This window comes from Salmo salar, chromosome 07 (assembly GCF_965601325.2).
Source record: "Salmo salar chromosome 07, fSalSal1, whole genome shotgun sequence".
In the NCBI taxonomy this organism is placed as follows: Eukaryota; Metazoa; Chordata; class Actinopteri; order Salmoniformes; family Salmonidae; genus Salmo; species Salmo salar.
The window spans coordinates 76,357,501-76,375,000 of NC_138297.1; the positions used below are offsets into that span (position 1 = coordinate 76,357,501).

At 45.0% G+C, this 17,500-nt stretch overlaps 1 protein-coding gene across 1 annotated transcript in view; it reads left to right on the plus strand.

The window, feature by feature from the left end:
- The window catches only part of lrp6 (low density lipoprotein receptor-related protein 6), a 110,002-nt gene that overhangs the window by 90,014 nt on the left and 2,488 nt on the right, over positions 1-17,500 (plus strand). Inside the window, exons 20-22 of the mRNA XM_082978105.1 lie at positions 8,578-8,688; positions 10,019-10,255; positions 16,708-16,844. Coding sequence (XP_082834231.1) covers positions 8,578-8,688; positions 10,019-10,255; positions 16,708-16,844 — 485 coding nt within the window. The remainder of the gene's footprint in view (positions 1-8,577; positions 8,689-10,018; positions 10,256-16,707; positions 16,845-17,500) is intronic.

A 17,500-nucleotide genomic window follows, 5' to 3' on the forward strand; every position in this document is an offset into this window, starting at 1 on the left:
TCCTCTCCAGTCTAATGTAGATTACTGCTGAACCTGGTTTACCCCTCTCCTCTCCAGTCTAATGTAGATTACTGCTGAACCTGGTTTAACCCTCTCCTCTCCAGTCTAATGTAGATTACTGCTGAACCTGGTTTAACCCTCTCCAGTCTAATGTAGATTACTGCTGAACCTGGTTTAACCCTCTCCAGTCTAATGTAGATTACTGCTGAACCTGGTTTAACCCTCTCCTCTCCAGTCTAATGTAGATTACTGCTGAACCTGGTTTAACCCTCTCCAGTCTAATGTAGATTACTGCTGAACCTGGTTTAACCCTCTCCAGTCTAATGTAGATTACTGCTGAACCTGGTTTAACCCTCTCCTCTCCAGTCTAATGTAGATTACTGCTGAACCTGGTTTAACCCTCTCCACTCCAGTCTAATGTAGATTACTGCTGAACCTGGTTTAACCCTCTCCTCTCCAGTCTAATGTAGATTACTGCTGAACCTGGTTTACCCCTCTCCTCTCCAGTCTAATGTAGATTACTGCTGAACCTGGTTTAACCCTCTCCTCTCCAGTCTAATGTAGATTACTGCTGAACCTGGTTTAACCCTCTCCAGTCTAATGTAGATTACTGCTGAACCTGGTTTAACCCTCTCCAGTCTAATGTAGATTACTGCTGAACCTGGTTTAACCCTCTCCAGTCTAATGTAGATTACTGCTGAACCTGGTTTAACCCTCTCCTCTCCAGTCTAATGTAGATTACTGCTGAACCTGGTTTAACCCTCTCCAGTCTAATGTAGATTACTGCTGAACCTGGTTTAACCCTCTCCAGTCTAATGTAGATTACTGCTGAACCTGGTTTAACCCTCTCCAGTCTAATGTAGATTACTGCTGAACCTGGTTTAACCCTCTCCTCTCCAGTCTAATGTAGATTACTGCTGAACCTGGTTTAACCCTCTCCTCTCCAGTCTAATGTAGATTACTGCTGAACCTGGTTTAACCCTCTCCTCTCCAGTCTAATGTAGATTACTGCTGAACCTGGTTTAACCCTCTCCTCTCCAGTCTAATGTAGATTACTGCTGAACCTGGTTTAACCCTCTCCAGTCTAATGTAGATTACTGCTGAACCTGGTTTAACCCTCTCCAGTCTAATGTAGATTACTGCTGAACCTGGTTTAACCCTCTCCAGTCTAATGTAGATTACTGCTGAACCTGGTTTAACCCTCTCCAGTCTAATGTAGATTACTGCTGAACCTGGTTTACCCCTCTCCAGTCTAATGTAGATTACTGCTGAACCTGGTTTAACCCTCTCCTCTCCAGTCTAATGTAGATTACTGCTGAACCTGGTTTAACCCTCTCCAGTCTAATGTAGATTACTGCTGAACCTGGTTTACCCCTCTCCTCTCCAGTCTAATGTAGATTACTGCTGAACCTGGTTTAACCCCTCTCCAGTCTAATGTAGATTACTGCTGAACCTGGTTTAACCCTCTCCTCTCCAGTCTAATGTAGATTACTGCTGAACCTGGTTTAACCCTCTCCAGTCTAATGTAGATTACTGCTGAACCTGGTTTAACCCTCTCCAGTCTAATGTAGATTACTGCTGAACCTGGTTTACCCTCTCCTCTCCAGTCTAATGTAGATTACTGCTGAACCTGGTTTAACCCTCTCCTCTCCAGTCTAATGTAGATTACTGCTGAACCTGGTTTAACCCTCTCCTCTCCAGTCTAATGTAGATTACTGCTGAACCTGGTTTAACCCTCTCCAGTCTAATGTAGATTACTGCTGAACCTGGTTTAACCCTCTCCTCTCCAGTCTAATGTAGATTACTGCTGAACCTGGTTTAACCCTCTCCTCTCCAGTCTAATGTAGATTACTGCTGAACCTGGTTTAACCCTCTCCTCTCCAGTCTAATGTAGATTACTGCTGAACCTGGTTTAACCCTCTCCTCTCCAGTCTAATGTAGATTACTGCTGAACCTGGTTTAACCCTCTCCTCTCCAGTCTAATGTAGATTACTGCTGAACCTGGTTTAACCCTCTCCTCTCCAGTCTAATGTAGATTACTGCTGAACCTGGTTTAACCCTCTCCTCTCCAGTCTAATGTAGATTACTGCTGAACCTGGTTTAACCCTCTCCTCTCCAGTCTAATGTAGATTACTGCTGAACCTGGTTTACCCCTCTCCTCTCCAGTCTAATGTAGATTACTGCTGAACCTGGTTTACCCCTCTCCTCTCCAGTCTAATGTAGATTACTGCTGAACCTGGTTTAACCCTCTCCTCTCCAGTCTAATGTAGATTACTGCTGAACCTGGTTTAACCCTCTCCTCTCCAGTCTAATGTAGATTACTGCTGAACCTGGTTTAACCCTCTCCTCTCCAGTCTAATGTAGATTACTGCTGAACCTGGTTTAACCCTCTCCTCTCCAGTCTAATGTAGATTACTGCTGAACCTGGTTTAACCCTCTCCAGTCTAATGTAGATTACTGCTGAACCTGGTTTAACCCTCTCCTCTCCAGTCTAATGTAGATTACTGCTGAACCTGGTTTAACCCTCTCCAGTCTAATGTAGATTACTGCTGAACCTGGTTTAACCCTCTCCAGTCTAATGTAGATTACTGCTGAACCTGGTTTAACCCTCTCCAGTCTAATGTAGATTACTGCTGAACCTGGTTTAACCCTCTCCTCTCCAGTCTAATGTAGATTACTGCTGAACCTGGTTTAACCCTCTCCTCTCCAGTCTAATGTAGATTACTGCTGAACCTGGTTTAACCCTCTCCAGTCTAATGTAGATTACTGCTGAACCTGGTTTAACCCTCTCCTCTCCAGTCTAATGTAGATTACTGCTGAACCTGGTTTAACCCTCTCCTCTCCAGTCTAATGTAGATTACTGCTGAACCTGGTTTAACCCTCTCCTCTCCAGTCTAATGTAGATTACTGCTGAACCTGGTTTAACCCTCTCCTCTCCAGTCTAATGTAGATTACTGCTGAACCTGGTTTAACCCTCTCCTCTCCAGTCTAATGTAGATTACTGCTGAACCTGGTTTAACCCTCTCCTCTCCAGTCTAATGTAGATTACTGCTGAACCTGGTTTAACCCTCTCCTCTCCAGTCTAATGTAGATTACTGCTGAACCTGGTTTAACCCTCTCCACTCTAATGTAGATTACTGCTGAACCTGGTTTAACCCTCTCCAGTCTAATGTAGATTACTGCTGAACCTGGTTTAACCCTCTCCAGTCTAATGTAGATTACTGCTGAACCTGGTTTAACCCTCTCCTCTCCAGTCTAATGTAGATTACTGCTGAACCTGGTTTAACCCTCTCCTCTCCAGTCTAATGTAGATTACTGCTGAACCTGGTTTAACCCTCTCCTCTCCAGTCTAATGTAGATTACTGCTGAACCTGGTTTAACCCTCTCCTCTCCAGTCTAATGTAGATTACTGCTGAACCTGGTTTAACCCTCTCCACTCCAGTCTAATGTAGATTACTGCTGAACTTGGTTTAACCCTCTCCTCTCCAGTCTAATGTAGATTACTGCTGAACCTGGTTTAACCCTCTCCAGTCTAATGTAGATTACTGCTGAACCTGGTTTAACCCTCTCCTCTCCAGTCTAATGTAGATTACTGCTGAACCTGGTTTAACCCTCTCCAGTCTAATGTAGATTACTGCTGAACCTGGTTTAACCCTCTCCAGTCTAATGTAGATTACTGCTGAACCTGGTTTAACCCTCTCCAGTCTAATGTAGATTACTGCTGAACCTGGTTTAACCCTCTCCTCTCCAGTCTAATGTAGATTACTGCTGAACCTGGTTTAACCCTCTCCAGTCTAATGTAGATTACTGCTGAACCTGGTTTAACCCTCTCCAGTCTAATGTAGATTACTGCTGAACCTGGTTTACCCCTCTCCAGTCTAATGTAGATTACTGCTGAACCTGGTTTAACCCTCTCCTCTCCAGTCTAATGTAGATTACTGCTGAACCTGGTTTAACCCTCTCCACTCTAATGTAGATTACTGCTGAACCTGGTTTAACCCTCTCCAGTCTAATGTAGATTACTGCTGAACCTGGTTTAACCCTCTCCAGTCTAATGTAGATTACTGCTGAACCTGGTTTAACCCTCTCCTCTCCAGTCTAATGTAGATTACTGCTGAACCTGGTTTAACCCTCTCCTCTCCAGTCTAATGTAGATTACTGCTGAACCTGGTTTAACCCTCTCCTCTCCAGTCTAATGTAGATTACTGCTGAACCTGGTTTAACCCTCTCCTCTCCAGTCTAATGTAGATTACTGCTGAACCTGGTTTACCCCTCTCCTCTCCAGTCTAATGTAGATTACTGCTGAACCTGGTTTAACCCTCTCCTCTCCAGTCTAATGTAGATTACTGCTGAACCTGGTTTAACCCTCTCCACTCTAATGTAGATTACTGCTGAACCTGGTTTAACCCTCTCCAGTCTAATGTAGATTACTGCTGAACCTGGTTTAACCCTCTCCAGTCTAATGTAGATTACTGCTGAACCTGGTTTAACCCTCTCCTCTCCAGTCTAATGTAGATTACTGCTGAACCTGGTTTAACCCTCTCCTCTCCAGTCTAATGTAGATTACTGCTGAACCTGGTTTAACCCTCTCCTCTCCAGTCTAATGTAGATTACTGCTGAACCTGGTTTAACCCTCTCCTCTCCAGTCTAATGTAGATTACTGCTGAACCTGGTTTAACCCTCTCCACTCCAGTCTAATGTAGATTACTGCTGAACTTGGTTTAACCCTCTCCTCTCCAGTCTAATGTAGATTACTGCTGAACCTGGTTTAACCCTCTCCAGTCTAATGTAGATTACTGCTGAACCTGGTTTAACCCTCTCCTCTCCAGTCTAATGTAGATTACTGCTGAACCTGGTTTAACCCTCTCCAGTCTAATGTAGATTACTGCTGAACCTGGTTTAACCCTCTCCAGTCTAATGTAGATTACTGCTGAACCTGGTTTAACCCTCTCCAGTCTAATGTAGATTACTGCTGAACCTGGTTTAACCCTCTCCTCTCCAGTCTAATGTAGATTACTGCTGAACCTGGTTTAACCCTCTCCAGTCTAATGTAGATTACTGCTGAACCTGGTTTAACCCTCTCCAGTCTAATGTAGATTACTGCTGAACCTGGTTTACCCCTCTCCAGTCTAATGTAGATTACTGCTGAACCTGGTTTAACCCTCTCCTCTCCAGTCTAATGTAGATTACTGCTGAACCTGGTTTAACCCTCTCCACTCTAATGTAGATTACTGCTGAACCTGGTTTAACCCTCTCCAGTCTAATGTAGATTACTGCTGAACCTGGTTTAACCCTCTCCAGTCTAATGTAGATTACTGCTGAACCTGGTTTAACCCTCTCCTCTCCAGTCTAATGTAGATTACTGCTGAACCTGGTTTAACCCTCTCCTCTCCAGTCTAATGTAGATTACTGCTGAACCTGGTTTAACCCTCTCCTCTCCAGTCTAATGTAGATTACTGCTGAACCTGGTTTAACCCTCTCCTCTCCAGTCTAATGTAGATTACTGCTGAACCTGGTTTAACCCTCTCCTCTCCAGTCTAATGTAGATTACTGCTGAACCTGGTTTAACCCTCTCCAGTCTAATGTAGATTACTGCTGAACCTGGTTTAACCCTCTCCTCTCCAGTCTAATGTAGATTACTGCTGAACCTGGTTTAACCCTCTCCAGTCTAATGTAGATTACTGCTGAACCTGGTTTAACCCTCTCCAGTCTAATGTAGATTACTGCTGAACCTGGTTTAACCCTCTCCAGTCTAATGTAGATTACTGCTGAACCTGGTTTACCCCTCTCCAGTCTAATGTAGATTACTGCTGAACCTGGTTTAACCCTCTCCTCTCCAGTCTAATGTAGATTACTGCTGAACCTGGTTTAACCCTCTCCAGTCTAATGTAGATTACTGCTGAACCTGGTTTACCCCTCTCCTCTCCAGTCTAATGTAGATTACTGCTGAACCTGGTTTAACCCTCTCCAGTCTAATGTAGATTACTGCTGAACCTGGTTTAACCCTCTCCTCTCCAGTCTAATGTAGATTACTGCTGAACCTGGTTTAACCCTCTCCAGTCTAATGTAGATTACTGCTGAACCTGGTTTAACCCTCTCCTCTCCAGTCTAATGTAGATTACTGCTGAACCTGGTTTAACCCTCTCCAGTCTAATGTAGATTACTGCTGAACCTGGTTTAACCCTCTCCAGTCTAATGTAGATTACTGCTGAACCTGGTTTAACCCTCTCCAGTCTAATGTAGATTACTGCTGAACCTGGTTTAACCCTCTCCAGTCTAATGTAGATTACTGCTGAACCTGGTTTAACCCTCTCCAGTCTAATGTAGATTACTGCTGAACCTGGTTTAACCCTCTCCTCTCCAGTCTAATGTAGATTACTGCTGAACCTGGTTTAACCCTCTCCTCTCCAGTCTAATGTAGATTACTGCTGAACCTGGTTTAACCCTCTCCTCTCCAGTCTAATGTAGATTACTGCTGAACCTGGTTTAACCCTCTCCTCTCCAGTCTAATGTAGATTACTGCTGAACCTGGTTTAACCCTCTCCTCTCCAGTCTAATGTAGATTACTGCTGAACCTGGTTTAACCCTCTCCTCTCCAGTCTAATGTAGATTACTGCTGAACCTGGTTTAACCCTCTCCAGTCTAATGTAGATTACTGCTGAACCTGGTTTAACCCTCTCCAGTCTAATGTAGATTACTGCTGAACCTGGTTTAACCCTCTCCAGTCTAATGTAGATTACTGCTGAACCTGGTTTAACCCTCTCCTCTCCAGTCTAATGTAGATTACTGCTGAACCTGGTTTACCCCTCTCCAGTCTAATGTAGATTACTGCTGAACCTGGTTTACCCCTCTCCTCTCCAGTCTAATGTAGATTACTGCTGAACCTGGTTTAACCCTCTCCTCTCCAGTCTAATGTAGATTACTGCTGAACCTGGTTTAACCCTCTCCTCTCCAGTCTAATGTAGATTACTGCTGAACCTGGTTTAACCCTCTCCAGTCTAATGTAGATTACTGCTGAACCTGGTTTAACCCTCTCCAGTCTAATGTAGATTACTGCTGAACCTGGTTTAACCCCCCTCTCCAGTCTAATGTAGATTACTGCTGAACCTGGTTTAACCCTCTCCTCTCCAGTCTAATGTAGATTACTGCTGAACCTGGTTTAACCCTCTCCAGTCTAATGTAGATTACTGCTGAACCTGGTTTAACCCCCCTCTCCAGTCTAATGTAGATTACTGCTGAACCTGGTTTAACCCCCCTCTCCAGTCTAATGTAGATTACTGCTGAACCTGGTTTACCACCCCTCTCCAGTCTAATGTAGATTACTGCTGAACCTGGTTTAACCCTCTCCTCTCCAGTCTAATGTAGATTACTGCTGAACCTGGTTTAACCCTCTCCAGTCTAATGTAGATTACTGCTGAACCTGGTTTAACCCTCTCCTCTCCAGTCTAATGTAGATTACTGCTGAACCTGGTTTAACCCTCTCCAGTCTAATGTAGATTACTGCTGAACCTGGTTTAACCCTCTCCAGTCTAATGTAGATTACTGCTGAACCTGGTTTAACCCTCTCCTCTCCAGTCTAATGTAGATTACTGCTGAACCTGGTTTAACCCTCTCCAGTCTAATGTAGATTACTGCTGAACCTGGTTTAACCCTCTCCTCTCCAGTCTAATGTAGATTACTGCTGAACCTGGTTTAACCCTCTCCAGTCTAATGTAGATTACTGCTGAACCTGGTTTAACCCTCTCCTCTCCAGTCTAATGTAGATTACTGCTGAACCTGGTTTAACCCTCTCCTCTCCAGTCTAATGTAGATTACTGCTGAACCTGGTTTAACCCTCTCCAGTCTAATGTAGATTACTGCTGAACCTGGTTTAACCCTCTCCTCTCCAGTCTAATGTAGATTACTGCTGAACCTGGTTTAACCCTCTCCTCTCCAGTCTAATGTAGATTACTGCTGAACCTGGTTTAACCCTCTCCTCTCCAGTCTAATGTAGATTACTGCTGAACCTGGTTTAACCTCTCCTCTCCAGTCTAATGTAGATTACTGCTGAACCTGGTTTAACCCTCCTCTCCAGTCTAATGTAGATTACTGCTGAACCTGGTTTACCCCTCTCCAGTCTAATGTAGATTACTGCTGAACCTGGTTTACCCCTCTCCTCTCCAGTCTAATGTAGATTACTGCTGAACCTGGTTTAACCCTCTCCTCTCCAGTCTAATGTAGATTACTGCTGAACCTGGTTTAACCCTCTCCTCTCCAGTCTAATGTAGATTACTGCTGAACCTGGTTTAACCCTCTCCAGTCTAATGTAGATTACTGCTGAACCTGGTTTAACCCTCTCCTCTCCAGTCTAATGTAGATTACTGCTGAACCTGGTTTAACCCTCTCCTCTCCAGTCTAATGCAGATTACTGCTGAACCTGGTTTAACCCTCCCCTCTCCAGTCTAATGTAGATTACTGCTGAACCTGGTTTAACCCTCCCCTCTCCAGTCTAATGTAGATTACTGCTGAACCTGGTTTTAACCTGGTTTTAACCTGGTTTAATTCCTTGTTAACCTGGTTTACCCCTCTCCTCTCCAGTACATTGCTCCCCGGACCACTTCAGCTGTTCCAGCGGTCAGTGTGTGGGGAAACATCAGATGTGTGATCACTCTACAGACTGCTCTGACAACTCGGACGAGATGGGCTGCTGTAAGTCTACAGATCTGATCCTAGGCCAGTTTCTCTATAGTTTGTCTGAATGACAGATCTGATCCTAGGCCAGTTTCTCTATAGTTTGTCTGAATGACAGATCTGATCCTAGGCCAGTTTCTCTATAGTTTGTCTGAATGACAGATCTGATCCTAGGCCAGTTTCTCTATAGTTTGTCTGAATGACAGATCTGATCCTAGGCCAGTTTCTCTATAGTTTGTCTGAATGACAGATCTGATCCTAGGCCAGTTTCTCTATAGTTTGTCTGAATGACAGATCTGATCCTAGGCCAGTTTCTCTATAGTTTGTCTGAATGACAGATCTGATCCTAGGCCAGTTTCTCTATAGTTTGTCTGAATGATGGGATGAATAATTTGTTCCAACTATAACGGCCTTAAAGGTAATATTTTACCTGCTGGATCTCTCAGCTCAACATGGAATAATGTAATTCTAGTAACACCCCTCCTCCCCTCTCCCCCCCTCCCCTCCTCTCCTCTCCCCCCCTCCTCCTCTCCCCCCTCCCCTCCTCCCCTCCTCTCCTCCTCCTCTGCCCCCCCTCCTCCCCTCCTCCTCTGCCCCCCCTCCTCCTCCTCTGCCCCCCCTCCCCCCCTCCCCTCCTCTCCTCCTCCTCTCCCCCCCTCTCCCCCTCCTCCTCTCCTCCACTCCTCCCCTCCTCCTCTCCCCCTCTCCCCTCCTCCCCTCCTCCCCTCCTCCTCTGCCCCCCCCTCCCCTCCTCCTCTCCCCCCCTCCTCCCCTCCTCCTCTGCCCCCCCTCCTCCCCTCCTCCTCTGCCCCCCCTCCTCCCCTCCTCCTCTGCCCCCCCTCCTCCTCTGCCTCCCCTCCTCCTCTGCCCCCCCTCCTCCCCTCCTCCTCTGCCCCTCCTCCCCTCCTCCTCCTCTCCCCTCCTCCCCTCCTCCTCCTCTCCCCTCCTCCTCTGCCCCCCCTCCTCCCCTCCTCCTCTGCCCCCCCTCCTCCCCTCCTCCTCTGCCCCACCTCCTCCCCTCCTCCTCTGCCCCCCCTCCTCCCCTCTGCCCCCCCTCCTCCTCCTCTGCCTCCCCTCCTCTGCCCCCCCTCCCCTCCTCTGCCCCCCCTCCTCCTCCTCTGCCCCCCCCTCCTCCTCCTCCGCCCCCCCCTCCTCCTCTGCCCCCCCTCCTCCTCTGCCCCTCCCCTCCTCTGTCCCCCCTCCTCCGATGCCCCTCCCCTCCTCTGTCCCCCCTCCTCTCCCCTCCTCCTCTTCCCCTCCTCTGCCGCCCCCCCCTCCTCCTCCTCTGCCCCCCCTCCTCCTCTCCCCCTCCTCCTCCTCTACCCCCCCCCCCCCCCCCCCCCCCCAGACCCGACTGAAGAGCCGTCCTCCCAGCCCACCAACACCATCGGCTCCATTGTGGGCGTTGTCATGGCGCTGTTTGTGGTGGGCGCGGTCTACTTGGTGTGCCAGCGAGTTCTCTGTCCCCAGATGAAGGACGACCGGGAGACGGTAACCAACGACCCCTCTGTTTCCCTGGGTTACGGCCCCTCTGTTTCCCTGGGTTACGGCCCTCACCCTGCCTCTCTGTCCGGGTCTCTGCCAGGTAGGACCACACACACACACACACACACACCACACACACACCAAACACACCACACACACAATATTACCATCTATGGCTACAATACTGATGATGGATCAGCTCCTAGAGAGAGATATTACCATCTATGGCTACAATACTGATGGATCAGCTCCTAGAGAGATATTACCATCTATGGCTACAATACTGATGATGGATCAGCTCCTAGAGAGATATTACCATCTATGGCTACAATACTGATGATGGATCAGCTCCTAGAGAGATATATTACCATCTATGGCTACAATACTGATGGATCAGCTCCTAGAGAGAGATATTACCATCTATGGCTACAATACTGATGATGGATCAGCTCCTAGAGAGAGATATTACCATCTATGGCTACAATACTGATGAAGATCAGCTCCTAGAGAGATATTACCATCTATGGCTACAATACTGATGATGGATCAGCTCCTAGAGAGAGATATTACCATCTATGGCTACAATACTGATGATGGATCAGCTCCTAGAGAGAGATAATACCATCTATGGCTACAATACTGATGATGGATCAGCTCCTAGAGAGATATTACCATCTATGGCTACAATACTGATGATGGATCAGCTCCTAGAGAGAGATATTACCATCTATGGCTACAATACTGATGATGGATCAGCTCCTAGAGAGATATTACCATCTATGGCTACAATACTGATGATGGATCAGCTCCTAGAGAGATATTACCATCTATGGCTACAATACTGATGATGGATCAGCTCCTAGAGAGAGATAATACCATCTATGGCTACAATACTGATGATGGATCAGCTCCTAGAGAGAGATATTACCATCTATGGCTACAATACTGATGATGGATCAGCTCCTAGAGAGATATTACCATCTATGGCTACAATACTGATGATGGATCAGCTCCTAGAGAGAGATATTACCATCTATGGCTACAATACTGATGGATCAGCTCCTAGAGAGAGATATTACCATCTATGGCTACAATACTGATGGATCAGCTCCTAGAGAGAGATATTACCATCTATGGCTACAATACTGATGATGGATCAGCTCCTAGAGAGAGATATTACCATCTATGGCTACAATACTGATGGATCAGCTCCTAGAGAGAGATATTACCATCTATGGCTACAATACTGATGATGGATCAGCTCCTAGAGAGAGATATTACCATCTATGGCTACAATACTGATGGATCAGCTCCTAGAGAGATATTACCATCTATGGCTACAATACTGATGGATCAGCTCCTAGAGAGAGATATTACCATCTATGGCTACAATACTGATGATGGATCAGCTCCTAGAGAGAGATATTACCATCTATGGCTACAATACTGATGATGGATCAGCTCCTAGAGAGATATTACCATCTATGGCTACAATACTGATGATGGATCAGCTCCTAGAGAGATATTACCATCTATGGCTACAATACTGATGGATCAGCTCCTAGAGAGATATTACCATCTATGGCTACAATACTGATGATGGATCAGCTCCTAGAGAGATATTACCATCTATGGCTACAATACTGATGGATCAGCTCCTAGAGAGATATATTACCATCTATGGCAACAATACTGATGGATCAGCTCCTAGAGAGAGATATTACCATCTATGGCTACAATACTGATGGATCAGCTCCTAGAGAGATATTACCATCTATGGCTACAATACTGATGATGGATCAGCTCCTAGAGAGATATTACCATCTATGGCTACAATACTGATGGATCAGCTCCTAGAGAGATATATTACCATCTATGGCTACAATACTGATGATGGATCAGCTCCTAGAGAGATATTACCATCTATGGCTACAATACTGATGGATCAGCTCCTAGAGAGAGATATTACCATCTATGGCTACAATACTGATGATGGATCAGCTCCTAGAGAGATATATTACCATCTATGGCTACAATACTGATGATGGATCAGCTCCTAGAGAGAGATATTACCATCTATGGCTACAATACTGATGGATCAGCTCCTAGAGAGATATTACCATCTATGGCTACAATACTGATGGATCAGCTCCTAGAGAGATATTACCATCTATGGCTACAATACTGATGATGGATCAGCTCCTAGAGAGATATTACCATCTATGGCTACAATACTGATGGATCAGCTCCTAGAGAGAGATATTACCATCTATGGCTACAATACTGATGATGGATCAGCTCCTAGAGAGAGATATTACCATCTATGGCTACAATACTGATGATGGATCAGCTCCTAGAGAGAGATATTACCATCTATGGCTACAATACTGATGGATCAGCTCCTAGAGAGAGATATTACCATCTATGGCTACAATACTGATGGATCAGCTCCTAGAGAGAGATATTACCATCTATGGCTACAATACTGATGATGGATCAGCTCCTAGAGAGAGATATTACCATCTATGGCTACAATACTGATGATGGATCAGCTCCTAGAGAGAGATATTACCATCTATGGCTACAATACTGATGATGGATCAGCTCCTAGAGAGAGATATTACCATCTATGGCTACAATACTGATGGATCAGCTCCTAGAGAGATATATTACCATCTATGGCTACAATACTGATGGATCAGCTCCTAGAGAGAGATATTACTATCTATGGCTACAATACTGATGATGGATCAGCTCCTAGAGTGATATATTACCATCTATGGCTACAATACTGATGGATCAGCTCCTAGAGAGATATATTACCATCTATGGCTACAATACTGATGATGGATCAGCTCCTAGAGAGATATTACCATCTATGGCTACAATACTGATGATGGATCAGCTCCTAGAGAGATATTACCATCTATGGCTACAATACTGATGGATCAGCTCCTAGAGAGAGATATTACCATCTATGGCTACAATACTGATGATGGATCAGCTCCTAGAGAGAGATATTACCATCTATGGCTACAATACTGATGATGGATCAGCTCCTAGAGAGAGATATTACCATCTATGGCTACAATACTGATGATGGATCAGCTCCTAGAGAGAGATATTACCATCTATGGCTACAATACTGATGATGGATCAGCTCCTAGAGAGAATATTACCATCTATCGCTACAATACTGATGATGGATCAGCTCCTAGAGAGATATTACCATCTATGGCTACAATACTGATGGATCAGCTCCTAGAGAGAGATATTACCATCTATGGCTACAATACTGATGATGGATCAGCTCCTAGAGAGAGATATTACCATCTATGGCTACAATACTGATGGATCAGCTCCTAGAGAGATATTACCATCTATGGCTACAATACTGATGATGGATCAGCTCCTAGAGAGATTCAGCTCCTAGAGAGATATTACCATCTATGGCTACAATACTGATGGATCAGCTCCTAGAGAGAGATATTACCATCTATGGCTACAATACTGATGATGGATCAGCTCCTAGAGAGAGATATTACCATCTATGGCTACAATACTGATGATGGATCAGCTCCTAGAGAGATATTACCATCTATGGCTACAATACTGATGATGGATCAGCTCCTAGAGAGAGATATTACCATCTATGGCTACAATACTGATGATGGATCAGCTCCTAGAGAGAATATTACCATCTATGGCTACAATACTGATGATGGATCAGCTCCTAGAGAGAGATATTACCATCTATGGCTACAATACTGATGATGGATCAGCTCCTAGAGAGAGATATTACCATCTATGGCTACAATACTGATGGATCAGCTCCTAGAGAGATATTACCATCTATGGCTACAATACTGATGATGGATCAGCTCCTAGAGAGAGATATTACCATCTATGGCTACAATACTGATGGATCAGCTCCTAGAGAGAGATATTACCATCTATGGCTACAATACTGATGGATCAGCTCCTAGAGAGAGATATTACCATCTATGGCTACAATACTGATGATGGATCAGCTCCTAGAGAGAGATATTACCATCTATGGCTACAATACTGATGGATCAGCTCCTAGAGAGAGATATTACCATCTATGGCTACAATACTGATGATGGATCAGCTCCTAGAGAGAGATATTACCATCTATGGCTACAATACTGATGATGGATCAGCTCCTAGAGAGATATTACCATCTATGGCTACAATACTGATGATGGATCAGCTCCTAGAGAGATATTACCATCTATGGCTACAATACTGATGATGGATCAGCTCCTAGAGAGAGATATTACCATCTATGGCTACAATACTGATGATGGATCAGCTCCTAGAGAGATATATTACCATCTATGGCTACAATACTGATGATGGATCAGCTCCTAGAGAGAGATATTACCATCTATGGCTACAATACTGATGATGGATCAGCTCCTAGAGAGAGATATTACCATCTATGGCTACAATACTGATGGATCAGCTCCTAGAGAGATATTACCATCTATGGCTACAATACTGATGATGGATCAGCTCCTAGAGAGAGATATTACCATCTATGGCTACAATACTGATGATGGATCAGCTCCTAGAGAGAGATATTACCATCTATGGCTACAATACTGATGATGGATCAGCTCCTAGAGAGATATTACCATCTATGGCTACAATACTGATGGATCAGCTCCTAGAGAGATATTACCATCTATGGCTACAATACTGATGATGGATCAGCTCCTAGAGAGAGATATTACCATCTATGGCTACAATACTGATGATGGATCAGCCCGGGGTCCCTAGGCCACGAGAGGCAGCCCTGGGATTACCATCTATGGCTACAATACTGATGATGGATCAGCTCCTAGAGAGAGATATTACCATCTATGGCTACAATACGTGATGCAGCCCTGGCCATCAGGCTCCGGGTCAGCCCAGAGAGATATTACCATCTATGGCTACAATACTGATGATGGATCAGCTCCTGAGAGAGATATTACCATCTATGGCTACAATACTGATGGCAGCCCTGGGCCATCAGGCTCCGGGGTCAGCCCAGAGAGATATATTACCATCTATGGCTACAATACGTGATGGATCAGCTCCTAGAGAGAGATTACCATCTATGGCTACAATACTGATGGATCAGCTCCTAGAGAGAGATATTACCATCTATGGCTACAATACTGATGATGGATCAGCTCCTAGAGAGATATTACCATCTATGGCTACAATACTGATGATGGATCAGCTCCTAGAGAGAGATATTACCATCTATGGCTACAATACTGATGATGGTTCAGCTCCTAGAGAGAGATATTACCATCTATGGCTACAATACTGATGATGGATCAGCTCCTAGAGAGAGATATTACCATCTATGGCTACAATACTGATGGATCAGCTCCTAGAGAGAGATATTACCATCTATGGCTACAATACTGATGATGGATCAGCTCCTAGAGAGAGATATTACCATCTATGGCTACAATACTGATGATGGATCAGCTCCTAGAGAGAGATATTACCATCTATGGCTACAATACTGATGATGGATCAGCTCCTAGAGAGAGATATTACCATCTATGGCTACAATACTGATGATGGATCAGCTCCTAGAGAGAGATATTACCATCTATGGCTACAATACTGATGGATCAGCTCCTAGAGAGAGATATTACCATCTATGGCTACAATACTGATGGATCAGCTCCTAGAGAGATATATTACCATCTATGGCTACAATACTGATGATGGATCAGCTCCTAGAGACATATTACCATCTATGGCTACAATACTGATGATGGATCAGCTCCTAGAGAGATATTACCATCTATGGCTACAATACTGATGGATCAGCTCCTAGAGAGAGATATTACCATCTATGGCTACAATACTGATGGATCAGCTCCTAGAGAGATATATTACCATCTATGGCTACAATACTGATGATGGATCAGCTCCTAGAGAGAGATATTACCATCTATGGCTACAATACTGATGGATCAGCTCCTAGAGAGAGATATTACCATCTATGGCTACAATACTGATGATGGATCAGCTCCTAGAGAGATATTACCATCTATGGCTACAATACTGATGGATCAGCTCCTAGAGAGATATATTACCATCTATGGCTACAATACTGATGATGGATCAGCTCCTAGAGACATATTACCATCTATGGCTACAATACTGATGGATCAGCTCCTAGAGAGAGATATTACCATCTATGGCTACAATACTGATGATGGATCAGCTCCTAGAGAGATATTACCATCTATGGCTACAATACTGATGGATCAGCTCCTAGAGAGAGATATTACCATCTATGGCTACAATACTGATGATGGATCAGCTCCTAGAGAGATATTACCATCCATGGCTACAATACTGATGGATCAGCTCCTAGAGAGAGATATTACCATCTATGGCTACAATACTGATGGATCAGCTCCTAGAGAGAGATATTACCATCTATGGCTACAATACTGATGTGTTATTGACTTTGTGTTGTTGTTGACTCCTCCTACTTTGTGTTGTCTTAAGGTATGTCCAGGGGAAAGTCTGTGATTGGTTCGTTGAGCATCATGGGCGGGTCCAGCGGCCCTCCGTACGACCGCGCCCACGTGACCGGAGCTTCCTCCTCAAGCTCCTCCTCCACCAAGGGCACGTACTTCCCCCCGGTACGACACACACGCACACCTTACACACACACACACACACACACACACCTTACACACCACACACCACACACACACACACCTTACACACACACACACACCTTACACACACACACACACCTTACACACACACACACACACCTTACACACCACACACCACACACACACACACCTTACACACACACACACCTTACACACCACACACACACACACACACACACACCTTACACACACACACACCTTACACACACACACCTTACACACACACACACCTTACACACACACTCACACACACACACACACACACACACACACCTTACACACACACACCTTACACACACACACCTTACACACACACACCTTACACACACACACACCTTACAGCGGTCTAAGTTACTGCATCTCAGTGCTTGAGGCGTCACTACAGACCCTGGTTCAAATCCAGGCTGTTTCGCATCCGGCCGTGATTGGGAGTCCCATAGAGCGGGGCACAATTGGCCCAGCGTCGTCTGGGTTTGGCCGTCATTGTAAATAATAATTTGTTCTTAACTGACTTGCCTGGTTAAATAAAGGTAAAATGTGTGTTTCATAGCCAGGTACCCCTCAACCCTCCCACTTAGCCTACTGCGTTTCATAGCCAGGTACCCCTCAACCCTCCC